General features: G+C 34.2%; 2 protein-coding genes across 2 annotated transcripts in view; both read left to right on the top strand.

Moving 5' to 3' along the window:
* LOC135153222 (uncharacterized) overlaps positions 1–15,375 on the top strand; it is a 1,173,865-nt gene that overhangs the window by 407,059 nt on the left and 751,431 nt on the right. The window lies entirely within an intron of this gene.
* On the top strand, positions 6,705–14,200 carry LOC135153464 (uncharacterized). The gene is made up of 3 exons (XM_064096104.1): positions 6,705–6,781; positions 7,676–7,802; positions 13,616–14,200. Exons 2-3 carry the CDS (start codon positions 7,707–7,709, stop codon positions 14,198–14,200), a joined length of 681 nt encoding a protein of 226 aa, XP_063952174.1. The 5' UTR covers positions 6,705–6,781; positions 7,676–7,706.

Raw genomic sequence — 15,375 nt, 5'->3', positions numbered from 1 at the left:
ACAGTCAATAAATTTCCTTTCGTCTGGAGAACGGGAGGACCAAAGGTTCCAACAGATGGTGGGGTAGTTGAAATCTCCTACAACAAGCAAGTATGATGGGTTGCTGCTTACAGCTTCATGCAGAAGTTATCTTTGTAATTATCCTGATCATCGCCTTTATTATCATTGTCATTGACATCATTACGCAGTTCGTTATAAATACTGTTATACATTGACATTTAGACATTCATTTCATATCACTATCACCACATTTCTTTTTCCACATTTCAATGATCATCATAGGCCTACATCCATAAGTTTCATGATCATCGTCTTCATTATCATTATCGTCAATTTATCATAATTTTAATTCCTTTTTATCCCTACTATTATTCACAACATTTAGATTATTATTTCATATCACTATCACTATATTCCTTTATCCACATTTCATTGATCATTATGATCATTAAGATCTTAATAAAATATTGTCCTGGTCATTTTCATCAATTCTTCATCAATTCTTCATCTCATCATTTCTTTTTCATATTATCCAATTGCATTTTGACATCATTAGTTTAGTTTAGTTTAGTTTACTCCAACGATGTTGTAGGACTAAGCCTGTTCATCGATCAAAGTAGAATGTCTATTGCTGCTCAGACAATTTTTGATGAGACAATTTTTGAGACCTTCAGACAATTTTTGATGAGCTACTCCTTCATCCACGTTTCGATACTGTTTATTTATCTGATATCAACCGACATTGCCCATTGATAAGACTCATAATCAGATCCCCTCATTATATGGCTCGGTGTAAAAATGGCAGAGGTAATAATGGCAGAGGTAAAAATGGCAGAGGTAAAAATGGCAGAGGTAAAGATGGCAGATGTAAAAATGGCAGAGGTAAAAATGGCAGAGGTAATAATGGCAGAGGTGAAAATGGCAGAAGTAATAATGGCAGAGGTAAAAATGGCAGAGGTAAAAATGGCAGAGGTAAAATGGCAGGGGTTCAGGGGCGTCGATCCATTTTTCAGATTGGGGGGGGGGGCAAAATCATGAATCAACGTTCCAAAGGCGCTCGATCACACAAAACCAACAAACCCACACACACATATATATATATGTGACTCATGAGAAAGAGACACATATCTCACCAACAAATTAATGCGAGCGCGAAGCGCGGGCTGATTTTTTTTAGTATACTGTCCTGAAAACAGGAAAAAGGTACTTGTTTAGGACTGATTGTAGTAACTCATGAGGAGAATACGTATCTCACTACACAGATAATGCGAGTGCTGAGAGTGAGCTTAAATTTCTTTATATTCTGAACTGAATGCTTGATATTTTAAGCATTTATGGTACCAACGATTAAGACAGGTATCTAAAAGAACAATAGATGCGAGCGCGAAGCACGAGCTGAAAATTTGATATTTCGATCTTAAAAAAATGACAGTTTAATGGACGTTTTTAATAAAAGAACAAGATATATATCCAACAAAAGATTATTGCAAATCGAAGCAGGAGTTCTTTTGAGGTTCAGAACTGAAAACGGGACATTCTATTCACCTATTTAATCATGAAACGTATGGGTTTTAGCTCAAGATATCATGCGAACCGCGAGCTGAAAATTTTGATATTTCGATCTTAAAAAAATGACAGTTTAATGGACGTTTTTAATAAAAGAACAAGATATATATCCAACAAAAGATTATTGCAAATCGAAGCAGGAGTTCTTTTGAGGTTTAGAACTGAAAACGGGACATTCTATTCACCTATTTAATCATGAAAAGTATGGGTTTTTGCTCAAGATAGCATGCGAGCGCGAAGCTCGAGCTGAAAATTTTTACATTCCAATTGGAAAAACGGACATTTTGAGCACGCGATTTTAAATGAAGAACGAGTTGTGTATCTCAATCTCGCTTGCTGATTTCTGTGTAACATTACAATCATATTTTATTTTTGCACATGCGGAATTATTGGGGGGGGGGGCAAAACGATATGTTTGCCCCCCTCCAATATTTTCATTGGTGGGGCGATCGCCCCCCTGCCCCCCCAGGATCGACGCCTCTGCAGGGGTTATAATGGGAGAGGTAAAAATGACAGCTATAGGTAAAATATGGCCAGTCTTAAACCCCCATGCAATGCCATTTTTACCTGGCACCCATTATATGACCCCCTAACTCCTTCATTCATTAATATTCACCTTAAAACATCATTATCATTGCCTTTTCCTACTATTTTCAATTGACATTTCTGCAAAACTATCATTTCACTATCCCCTCAGTGTCCACATTTCAATATTGATTATTTGATATTATCTGACAGCCTCCATTGATAAACACTAACTTTTCACATCATCAGTGATGCAAACGTGAGAATATTGTTATGTGAGAAGTGAGATTTTTTTAGATAAAGTCAATGGCGACCACAGTCAAATATGACTAATCGCCACTCAAACCAACATACATGTAAGGAGAAGGAGAAGAAGATGAAGTCGATGACGCCCCTCACTCACTATTTCTTTTTTTTTTATTGTTCGAATTACACAATATTCCAATATTTACATATTTGACAATAAGGACCCTCTTGGTTGGAGCTCAAAACAATGGTTAACTGCACATGTTCAGGGAGGAATAAAACTTTGATTGACATGACCATGGGGAGATAATTGAATGTCATATTTCATATATACGGTATATAAAAGAAATAGTGAGTGGGTGATGTCATCAGTCCCTCCATTTGCATAATCACCAAGATTTGCATTAAGGCCTTATACCGTTTTGAGAAATTAAGCGAATCTTTGAAGTAACACAACTTTCTTATTCTACATCAGATTTTGATGAATTTCCAGTGTTCTTAGATTGTTTTCTCTTTAATTCAAATAAACTTTTTGATGGGGTGGACTTGCCCTTTAAGAACTGAATAATAATGACTATGACAAAATTAAACAAACTATTCAGAAGGAAGCGTCCCGCCCCGAATGAACGATGTTTTTTCTTCAATCTTTTATTATTATTTTCCGAGTTGAATTAACATGAATTATGATATCTTATCCTTTTTGTTTCCCCAATTTCCCTTGCCAAGATTATTGGGATTGTGAGGGGGTTTCCCCCATTTCACCGTGGGGAACCAATAAAAAAAGCAAACAATTAACGATCCAAAGGCATTATGCCGATCTCAGGAGGAATTGTGTGGGGCTGATATCACGGATGCTTCCGTGAACATGTCACGTGTTAAAAATGATATCTTAGTTTGTATCCATTGAATGAAAACTAAGATATCATTTTTTAACACGTTATAAGGCAGTTCATGATTGAAGACCCCCTGGCTTCGAATTTGTCGTTGCTACAAACAATGTTTTTGGTGTGTAGCCTATGATTAATGTTAATTTTTCATTGAATTAAACTACTGTACATTCATTACTGTTCTGTAATGTTTGATACATTTGCAGTCATTTTGATTGCTTGAAACAAATCAAACTCAACTCAGATTTTATTTTCTTGCTCCACTTTATATATGGGCCTAATGGTTATGCTGATGGTGGATGATAGTGATGATGATGATGATGATAATGATGAAGATGATGATGATGAAAATAATAATAATGGTAATTATCCTAATGAAGATAATCATAATTATTATGATAATATCAATAATTATAAAATAGGCCTACTCCTAATGCTACTGACAATAATTGATAAGAGTAATGATACAACTATTCCTTATCAGTAACCCCCTAACATATCCTACAGTAAATAAAACAAAGGCAGAAAATCAGAGCACAAATAGAAATCATAATATCTAGTGGCGGCACCGTGAATGAAGGACAAAGGTTCTAGCGGAGGGGGGCGGGTACTCGGTCGTGAAACTTTGTTTTGTCGGCAAGTGGCCCCCAAACCATCCATGATATCTGGATCAAGGGATGCTCGCGAGAATCAGAATTTCCTAGGAAATATCTCATCATGACCGGAAGGACGAGATTCAACCTGGATTGGGGCCTGGTACGTCCCACGTCTGAATATATGTTTCAACCATTCATGGATCGAACTTTGTAAGCAAAAGATATCATCTTCAAGACTGAGAGAAACTTGGCATTCTCAGTATAATTATAATACCGTATAAAATCGGGTAAAAAGATAAGCAGTAAATTACGGATTTTTTTGGCTGCATTACCGCATCCTGAAAATTATTTTCAGTTGCTTGGCTGTGAGAGAACTTAGATATTTTCAAGTGAATGGATTAGCATTTTGTACATGATATATCCGATTGGAGGTTTGTGATTCCCCTAGCATCAATGCCTACAACAAAACAAAACAGGTTGTTTTTTTCTGCGAGGGAGCGGCTCCCGGGCAAGAGAGTATCATTGTTTGTTAAACGTTGTATTATTGAGCAGGGACCTGGGAAAGATTTTGAAGAGGTGTTGTTGGTTTAAAAACAAATTGACAGGTAAAAAAGTGTTTTCGCTTCGAAGTTAGGGTGAATCTTATCATGATATAGTCAACATCTTAAGCATACCAACCTGATTTCAACGGGATGTTGATGGTGTATAACCAGCATCAGCAGACAAAATCTTTGGGTGCTTTAGCTTCCCCATATACCCCTGCTTGTCAGGGCTATGCTACTGAACAGTTTTAACATATAACGTCTTTTTTTTTTTTGGGGGGGGGGGCGTTTCAAGAATTTAAAATAAAGGGTCATAGATTAATGGGTTAATCCAAATATAAAGGACAAGCTTGTCCACCGAAACAAAAATATTATTTGAATAAAAGGAAAAAAATCCAACAATCATAAAACTGAAAGTTTCATCTAAATCGGATGTAAAATAAGATAGTTATGACATTTTAAAGTTTCGCATAATTTCAGAAAACAGTTATATGCACACCCGGTATGCAAATGAGGAGACTGATGACGTCATCCACTCACTATTTCTTTTGTATTTCATTATATGATATATTCAAATTTTCTCCTCACTGTCAAGTGAAGCAACAATTTATTCCTCCATGAACATGTGGAATTATAATGTTTAAGACTATATGGTTCAGCCAGTTCAGTCAAGTTTGTCCTTATTTTCAAATCTGTAAAAAGTGAAATATTCTATAATTCAAACAAGAAAAAACAAAAGAAATAGTGAGTGAGGGACATCATCGACTGTCTCATTAACATGTCACTGAGTTGTGCATATCACTGTTTTGTGAAAAATAAACGAAACTTTAAAATGTCATGATTAACTTTTTGAAGAAATTTTTAGCAATATTCTGATTTTTCTTCTTTTAAAAAATTCAAATCAACATTCTTCTGGGGTGAACTTGACCTTTAACAGATGAATTAACATTAATTATGATCTCTTATCTGTTTGCTTCCCCCATTTCCCTTGCCAAAATTATTGGGATTGTAAGGGAGTTTCCCCCATTTCACCGTGGGGGAACCAAAAAAAAAAGCAAACAACGATCCAAAGGCATTATGCCGATCTCAGGAGGAATTGTATGGGGCTGATATCACGGATGCTTCGTGACTAAAAAATGCAGCAATAGGCAAAAACAATTATGGAAAACCGAGATACAAGAATATTATATTTAAAGGACTGAATCGTTGAACTAGACGACAAATGAATTGATAATTTGTTATAAAGTGTAGCCCCCCATACAAAAATGCTCGTTTACAGCTATTTGACTTTGGTTTTAGGAGACTAAGGTGATTTTCTGTACGCAGAGAATATGGGTATAATTTACGAGAAAAATTGCATTTTCATATATTCAGGTGCAAAATTATTCAAAACTTTAAACACCATTACGTACATATGTTCCCTTTAAAGTCTTCCATTTCAGTATGTCATGGATGTATGAGGATGAAGTATGCAAATATGGATCAATTTTTAGAATAATTCTTCCTGCTCGATTTTTTAGCTTTTGCAATAAAGTCAAATATTTTTTTAGATGCAAATTGTCAAACAATATCAGCATAATAACCGAAGAATTCATTAACCAATCGTCTAAGTCTGCCAATGAAACCAACCATTTTACCAATTTTTGAACTCATTTGATCAAAATGAACATTCCAATTAAGTTCCGTATACAGAAAACATGCAAAAACCAAGAGGCATATAATAGTTAGGAGACAGAATAATTCTTCCTTTATATTATAACAACAAAGATATTAAATTCTTAATATAACTTTTAGAAGGGCATCGATGCATATTAAGAAAAATAATACAGAGGAAAAATTCAAAGCCGCTGGATACGCAATGATGATATACTATATGTAATAATAGGTGGATATTTTTCGCTCGCTGAGTTTTTCTCGTTCACAAACAGAAAATATCACCTTTTTTCCATAATATCAAGTGGCACAAATCAGTCTAATAAAGTAATCACAATTCACTGAGAACTGAGGTACTGTTTTTACACTTAATTTTCTTAAAAATGCATCTGGAAGGTGCAAGCGAGGTTATCTATAAAAAAAATTGGGAAAATATAATGAGTTATGTTATTATCATGCAAAAATGTTCTGATTTTTTAATGATTTAACTTCATGTGACTGTAAATTTGGATAAATTTGAATAATGAGATAAATCCGAAGTGAGATGTAGTAGTATTGAGGATCAAATAAAAAAGGTAAATTCCGAGCTCTCGCCAAATGATGTCTAGTCAACCGCGACCAAATGATTGTCATATATTCGATTATTATTGATTGAATGATATGGATGGGTTCATTTGAAACTGAATTTCCTTCTCTTATTGGACGACCTTAGAGAAGGAAGACAAATCGTGAACTCTTGAACAACATCAAATTCCACCTCATCCAAGTGAGTAATTGCTTTTTTTATTACTATGATTGTTTTCAATTATGTAAGTGATTATTCTCTACTGTTTCTGTATTTTCCGCAACTAAATTTCATTTTCATTGATTGATTCTAGAGAATTTCCGTACATATTTTATTAATGCTTTTGAACTCGATCAAGATAAGGATAAACTGATCAATATATACCATCCAAAAATGATGCACTTTACTAGAAATAAGCCGCATCATTAAAAAAATAATGTCCATTTGATTTATTTCTTCTTTTAAAAAAATAATATTTTATTCTCTTCTCTCATCAAACAAATTTGACCATAGTAAATAAGGGATCGATAGCCGAACCCTTTTTATATTTTGGCTGTTTGGATTCTATACCATGCATGTATAATGTTTCAAAGTCGAAAATATATCACTTTAGTGGGAATAGTGGAAATCCATTGATGTATAATACCATCTGGTTGATTCACTAACAGTTAAATTTATACTTTTTAAGAATCAGATGAGGACCAATTACATCTCAAAAATTGACCTTGATTTCCTCAAGAACTGATCTTTGCTGTTCGAGCGAACCCCATAAGACATATTATTTTGTGCTCTCCACTCTCAGCCATTGTGCATATATACTAGTAACTGTAAAAAGATTCTTACAATAACGATTTAATTTTAGTCTTTATTTTCACTCGATATAAAAACATATTCCCGCTTTATTGTTACTCGTTAGTTGGATATTACATCATTCAATTACATTTTCATGGCCTATTCTATCGGTTACCATGGTCATGGGAACACATTCATAAGAGCAACCGATCAAATAAATATCTATGAATTCATTGATTAGAGAATTATATTTTTGAATGGTTCAAGCTATAATAATTGATTATGAAATATAATTATCTTTAGTATTTCAGAAAGATCAACACAGCCTTTGAAAATGGCAGACAAGAAGGAAATCAACGCCATGGATGATAATGCAAAAGGCCGAGAACCACAAATCAAAGAAAATCAGGATACTTCTGAAGATGTACAGGTATGTTATGTATAATTATGTTCACTTTGATTATTTTCATAGAAGCAGCACCGGAAATACCAGCGAGGGTGGGTTTTTTTTTTTTTTTTTTTTGGGGGGGGGGGGATGGGAGAGGGAAAAATGTCCCACTGGCGGAGTCGATGTAATCTTTTAAGAGAAAATAAGTGTACTTTTAATAGCCAATCTTCAGTTCAGGTAAATCCCTCTTGAGTCTGTTACTATTCCGAGTGATGTTATATGATGCAAGGGATGTAAAATCAAAATGTATCAAAATTTTTAAAGTTTCAAATTATATTTCAAAATTTATTTCGATCGGAGGTCCGACAAATGATAAGTGTTTCATGTGCCTCTAAATACATAAATAATAACTGGCACTCGATCTGCACACTGCTTAAGGTTTACGTTCCCATGGCATCCATCATCAGCAAAACTATCAATTCAATTAATATTTATCAATGTAAATGACATGATTCTGTATTTGAGCTGTTTAATAAAGGTTTGTCGAATAATTCGCTTTCCAGGGCAGTGTCATTTAGGTTATTACAAACAAATCACAAAATTATAGCTGTGTTTATTTATAAGGGAATATGGGATGCGACGGTGTGCGGTCTGATTGTGAGCGTGTGTATAAATGTCTCACCTTAATTGCGGTAGCTAACTATTTTTGTCGAAGAATATAATTCATTCTTTTCTGTTTTCCTTCACTCTCATTGTTCACTGTCTCTGATGAGGTTGTTCATGAGTCATTCATCATCATTGTTTCATATTCCTTCGATAATATGTCCACTTATATTATAATTCAATTGTAAATCCTGTATCAAAATAGAACCATTGACATTTTAGGACAAAATGACAAGTATTGAAAACATTATTGATAGAGAAAGAGGAGGATTTCTAAGTTCTATAACCATGATAACCCATACATAGAATATAATTTCTTTGTGAAAAATCATAAATTTTTACTATGACATTAAACTGTTATATTGTTTAAGGAGAATTATGAAATCACGAAATATGGGACTTGTTTTTTTTCTTCTTCAGGCCTCATCATGCATGCTAATAAGCCTTTTAAACTGTATACAGTGCGTCCCAAAAAAACTATACACTTTTGAAATGGCTGCCAAATAAAAAAAGGTAGCACTTTGGGGAAAAAGACTTACATATATGGAAAGCCAATAAAGTCAGCCTTCAAATGACACCAAAAAGTTGGAAAACTGTTCATGCTTGAGCGAGTACTGCCCACTGAAAAAAGGGTATGAAAATTAGGGTGGGCTGGAATTAGCCTTCCAATTTATGTCAGTTTTTGAGAAGTGATAAATTAATGATCAACCGTGACCAGTTTTGATTGCTTAAGCAATTTTTTTAAATTATTAAATTGAACTTTAATGCATGAGTGAACATAAATTGCACTTTTTGGACAGCATTTCAACTTTATCATTTGGGTCTCTTTTTGGGCAGCATTTCAACTTTATCATGTGGATCTCAGCAAAGTGTTCATGGGAGTCGGGAGAATAGGGGATAAAATAGGACTTAAGTGGGAGAAGTAGGTTGATGGAATAAGGGTCAACAGAACATTCAGCCCCCGCCCCCTCCCTCTTTCCCGCCCTCCCCTCCTGTTGAGAGACTGATGGCTATTGTCATGTACGCGTGAAGTCCAGAGCAGAATGTTGATTTAATGATTAATTCTGAATTGGGGCATCAACTTTTTCCTATCAATCATTTAATCAACAATTTATCAGTAAATCAACTCATTCAATGTGCAATGTGATCAATCAAACATTCAAGTTTATTTCAATAAATTACTTCATTAATCATCATAATCATTAAATTTCTTGGTAATCATTCAATAAAAAAAACTGACTATCAGCCACCGGTCACTTGGCAGCTAAGTTCTGAATAGGCTACAATCCAGGAAGTGAGAGAGAGAGAGAGAGAGAGAGAGAGAGGGGGGGGGGTGGGAAATGGAGGTAGAGAGGGGAGGGTACATATGACTTTAAATTTGTAAAAGGACAAAAAGAAGAGGAATGCCCTTTTAACCAAGTCTTAGCATATCTCGCCCTCTTGCTTGTAACAGGTACCATCACATTACTCTGACTCTCACGAACACACTTCTGAGGTCCACAAGATGAATATGCTACACTAAACTTACAATTCCTGTTCACTCATTCATTACATTTCAATTTAGTAACTCATGAAATTTGCCTAAGAAACCATTACTTATCTCACTCATAAATAGCATAACACCCTTAGCTTTGTAAGTTCCAAAGGACTAACCTCTCAAAAAACTGTAAGGCTAATTCCTGCACAGCCTAGCCAAGCTTAGTCTCTCAGGAGGAGAGAAGTGGGGGGGGGGGGGGGGAGGGGGTAGAGATGGAGGGAGGGGTTGCTAAATGTTCTGTTGATCTTTATTCCATCAACGTACTTCACCTATCTAAGTCATATTACCCTCCTCTTCTCCTGACTCTCATGAACACATTGTTGAGATCCACATGATAAAGACAAAATGCTGCACTAAAATTTGCAAATCATGATCACTCATTTATTAAATTTCAATTTAATAACGCATTAAATTTTCACAAACAACAAACTGATCACATCTGATCTTTAATTCACCAAATAACCCTCAACTTTGCAAGTACCAAACAAAAAAACCTGAAAGGAATTGGAAGGCTAATTCTGGCCCACCCTAATTTTTATACCCTTTGTTTCAGTGGGCAGTGCTCGCTCAAACATGAATAGTTTTCCAACTTTTTGGTGTCATTTGAAAGTTGACTTTATTGGCTTTCCATATCTATCAGTCTTTTCTCCCAAAGTGCAAATTTTTTTTATTTGGCAGCCATTTCAAAAGTGTATAGTTTTTTTGGGACGCACTGTATATCGGCGGTCGACTTAACATTTCTAGAAAAGACGCATTTGTGATGTAGTTATAAATGGTGTACCAGTTAAACCTCGTTCTAGATCTCTGAGCCCTCCCCGATATTTTTATTTTGAAAATAAAAACCATTGACCATATACGTGATATGATTTTTCTAACTGAAGTATATCTTAAGAAGGGAATGAACGCAGAAGGGTAAATCATTACTCCATTGATATACAGCAGTTATTTTTACTGATTTAAATGTTGAAAGTGTTGAAAATAAGCTAAATTATGATTTGTTGTTTATTTATAAATGGATGTGCGATGAGTTGATATTAAATTTTGATAAGACCGAATCTTTACTAATAGGCTTAAATACATACTTATGTTAAGCAAATGCAATTAATGTAAATATCTATAATATTGTAGTACAACAGTGACTGCAACAGTCTAATAATGTTAAATATCTCGGGCTTATAACTGATAATAAACTGAAATGGGATGTCCATATTGAATACTTATGTAGAAAGGTTGGTAAGTTAGTCAAATAATTGGGAAGACTCTGCTGTTTCATTAATGAGACGAAAAAAAAATTTGATTTACAAAGCCATTATTTTCCCCAATTTTCCAACCATGTCCGAAATATTTCAACCATCTTCTCATCATTATTTACTCCGTAATTCCTATAGCTTTTGCTTAACCCAGAGATAGGCCTAAATCGAAATCATTATAAACTAGAAGCGATATCACCCTTACATCGGGTTTACGCCTTGCGGTAATTCAATTCAATTCAATTCAATTCAATTCAATTTTTTTTTAATTTTCTTCCATTTTCACAAAATATAATTTTTTCAATATTAATTATACATAATCATTTGTCATGAAATAAATGTACATTCATATTTGTTATCAGAAGAAGGCGTAGTTCCCTGAGAGCAAAAGCTTGTGACGGGATACGCCTGTGACACAAATACACAAACCAATAAATGAAGAAGGGCAAAGAAAAGAAAGAGAAGGGAAGGGGTCAAGAATAGACTCTCGATGCATGGAAAAGCTAATTTCGCGGCGAAAACGAAATTCTATTGTGGACATGTGCATAATGTAATACGAGTTTAGTTCAACATTCACTCCCCTGAAGTCCAAGCGAAATTCCCCCAAAGTATAAAAACAAGTAATAACACATCTGAATGGGTTCTCTATCTCTCTGGCTCACGCAACCTACCACACATTCACCCTCACACACACCCACCATACACACACACACACACGCACACAATTATGTACTCTCACACGAAAACACATTTTCGTTTTAAATTGTTTAATATTTTATTACCTCCTTTACAAACATAAACAAATACTACAATAAATCATACATAATCAATTAACATAATGATGTCAAATTATAAATGTACTTTTCCAATTCAAATACTTTTTTTTTTCTTTAAACCTCTTTCGAGGGACATTATTTACATCTCTATAATACAATTTACAAATCACAAAGTATATACAGTAATCAAATTAGGCAATAAATGAGTTCCAGCAAATTGTCAATTTCTTTTGTATCCTTATTTTTGGTAACATATTTTGAACTTAAATACCATCTTAGTTTCATTTTCAAATTCATCCATAATCTATTTACATTAACAAAGTAATAACCTTTTTTCATACTCGTTTCAATATAATTTCTGTAAATGGTGTATTGAGTAAAATTCAAAATGATATTAATTAACCAGTATTTCGGTTCCTGTATATTCCAACCTAAAATTACTATATTTTCATTAACACAGACCTGTACTTTAGAAACAAAATGAATTGTATATTTTACCATTTTCCATAGAGGTTTTATATTCTCACATTTTATCAACATATGCATTATTGTTCCCTTAAGTAAACAAAGATTACATTTATCATAATTTTTTAACTCCATTTAAATAAATTTGATTGGGACGGAAGTATTTTATGCAGAAGCTTAAAATTAATTTTTTTAACCTTGTTATCTTTTATTTGTCTAAGTTTAAAATACAGGACTTTGTCCCAATTAATTTCTATCTGAAGTCCCAAATAATTTTGCCAAAACATAAAGAAAGATGCTTCTGTTTTGTTATGTTCTAAATAATAATGATAATAATGTCTAGCTTTCAAAATATTTACATCAATTAAATCACCATTTGATATTTCAATAAGATTAGGTATAATCGTTATTTCCTTTTGTTGTGCATTTGATCTATTTTCCAGCCAGGTGTTGGGAAATGCTTTCTTCAACTTTTGTAGTTCAAAATTGTATAATAGTTTTCTGTTTTCAAAATCATCAAATATCGTATTGAGGTTTTTCCATTTCCCTTCTTTTATAACATGATTTACCATCAATACACCAGATTTCCTCCATTTATTAAAATTTAGTGTTTCATTTTGTATTTTTATATTACTGTTATTTCATAACTTCTTTTGGAATATCAGTTATTTTTAAAAAATTATGGTATCTCAAATTTGCCCAAACATATAGAAAATCGATATAAAAGGAGGGTATTCAAATACTTAGAACAATGAATATCATTACAAACTTAATAAATTACCTTAAAAAACACTTAAATTTAAATGCTTTATTTCTTTTTATGAAATACACACGCTCACGTGCACCCTCTCACCATTTCTTACACACACACACACACACACATGCACCCTCACTCACATCCCCTCGCTGTCTTACCATTCCTCCTTATTTGAATATATTATCCCCTTTTCCCTTCTTCTCACTGTCTTGCTTTTTGTATTTTCCCCTCTTCTTCTTCGTTATTTTCACTTCCCCATTTCTTTTTATTTTTCTCTTCCTCCTTCTTCATCTTGTTTTTCCTCTTGCTGTTTTTTTTTTTCCTACTTCCTTCTTCTATCCCCCTCTCTCTGCATGTTACATTCAATCTACTTATACTTCTCGTTCTAACTGTACCACCTTTTACAGGACGATAAGGGTGTCGTGACGCAACAACCGAGGAGCGATGTTGGTCCCAGCGACGATAAAGGCGACAAGGAAGGTGTCAAAAAGGAGGGCCCAAGTGTTGGGATCGAAATTGATCCTACAAATATGGAGAGTTGCGTGTCGGCATCGGCAGGGGTCGGCTTCATATCCAAGGATTATAGGGATGGAGCCATCAACGCCAAATACGTGGGTCCTAACGTCAGCTGCGTCTCGAATTGCTCTGAATTCCCGACTATCATCACCGACTGCACGTTCGAGATATGCAGTGCCAACTACTTGCTCGGGAAGATTCTTTGCAAAGTTGGTCTCGCTTTCGATACAAAGCTGATCTGGACCACTGCGGGTGTACAAGCAGAGGTGTTCAGTATCGGCTTGGACACCTCGGAAGGGATTGCGCTTGGTGCATTGGGCATGAAGATTGGTCTCGCAGACAAGGAAAAGAGGGAAAAGAAATGGGCAAAGATGGAGCTGAAATGGAGTAAGAAGAAAGTTGCACCATTGCCAAGTAATGAAGAGGTAAATGCTGGAGAAGAGAACGCTGAAGAAGAGAATGCTGAATCTAATTAGACCTTCATTTTTTAGGATTGCTTTATTGTCAAGACATATAGACAGTGTCTTGATCCTTTCATATAGCAACTAGGCATATTTGCAATATGTTGAATTGAATTGAATTTATTTCCGTAAAAAAAAAGATAACAATACATATAAAATGATACATGTGAATTGATAAATAGAAAACGGGAGGATGGCCCTACTCAGCAGCATCAATCAAGGTGCTGCTGGCCTACCGAGGGGTCCTCATATAGCATAAAAGAAAATTACACAAAAAAAATTTATACACAATATAAAAATAACATACCAAAACAATAAGAATAAAACTAATAGGTCATAACATCTAGCCCCCACCCCCTACGTTAACACACCCTACATTTCAATGCATAGGAATTGAGCAACAAAGAATAATGTACAGTCAGACCCAATTCAAGATGTGGTTATTAACTACGTTATTAAATGAACTATAAGATACAGAACATTTAGCATCACGTGGCAATTCATTAAAATATGTCATACCCCTGTATGAAAACATTCTTCTACAGTATTCAGTCCGTGGTTTAGGGAGAGAAAGATTTTTATCAGAACGGAGAGAATATTTATGAGTTAAAAACTAAAATATATTATTCAAGTAAGGCGCACTAAGACCATTCAGACTCTTATAAACCATTGAAAGAGTATGCTTTATACGCATTGATTTTAATGACTCCCAGTTTAAGAGTTGATGAACAGTATGGTTAGATATATATTTATACGGATTAATTTTGAGTATTATTTTGCAAGCTCTATTTTGTATTTTATGCAATTGTTGGGTACATTTCAAAGTTGATGAATCAAAGACTACATCAGCATAATCAAACAATGTCAAAATTACTGAACGGTAAATTAATTTCAGACTATCCTCATTTAAAAATGAACGAAGCCGACCAAGGAAATTTACTAATTTACTGGTTTTAGCACAAAGTTTATCAATTTGGCAATTCCATTTTAACTCTGGATCAATAAAGACCCCCAAATATTTCACAAATTCTTTAGACTGAATATATTTTCCTGAAATTCTGACATTAAGAGACTTGTGCACAGACAACATATGACGTGACCCAAATAACATACTTTCAGTTTTGTCGATATTAAGACTTAATTAACTTAAACACATCCATTCGTATATACGTTTTAGGTCAGCATTTAAA

Source organism: Lytechinus pictus, chromosome 1 (assembly GCF_037042905.1).
Source record: "Lytechinus pictus isolate F3 Inbred chromosome 1, Lp3.0, whole genome shotgun sequence".
Lineage (NCBI taxonomy): Eukaryota > Metazoa > Echinodermata > Echinoidea > Temnopleuroida > Toxopneustidae > Lytechinus > Lytechinus pictus.
The sequence above is the reverse complement of the archived record's forward strand: the minus strand, read 5'-3'. Positions and strand labels throughout refer to the sequence as shown.

Coding starts and splice junctions, on each gene's coding strand:
- LOC135153464 (XM_064096104.1), top strand. CDS start 7,707: ATGGCAGACAAGAAGGAAATCAACGCCATGGATGATAATGCAAAAGGC. Junction 7,803..13,615: donor ATACTTCTGAAGATGTACAG/GTATGTTATGTA, acceptor CACCTTTTACAG/GACGATAAGGGTGTCGTGAC.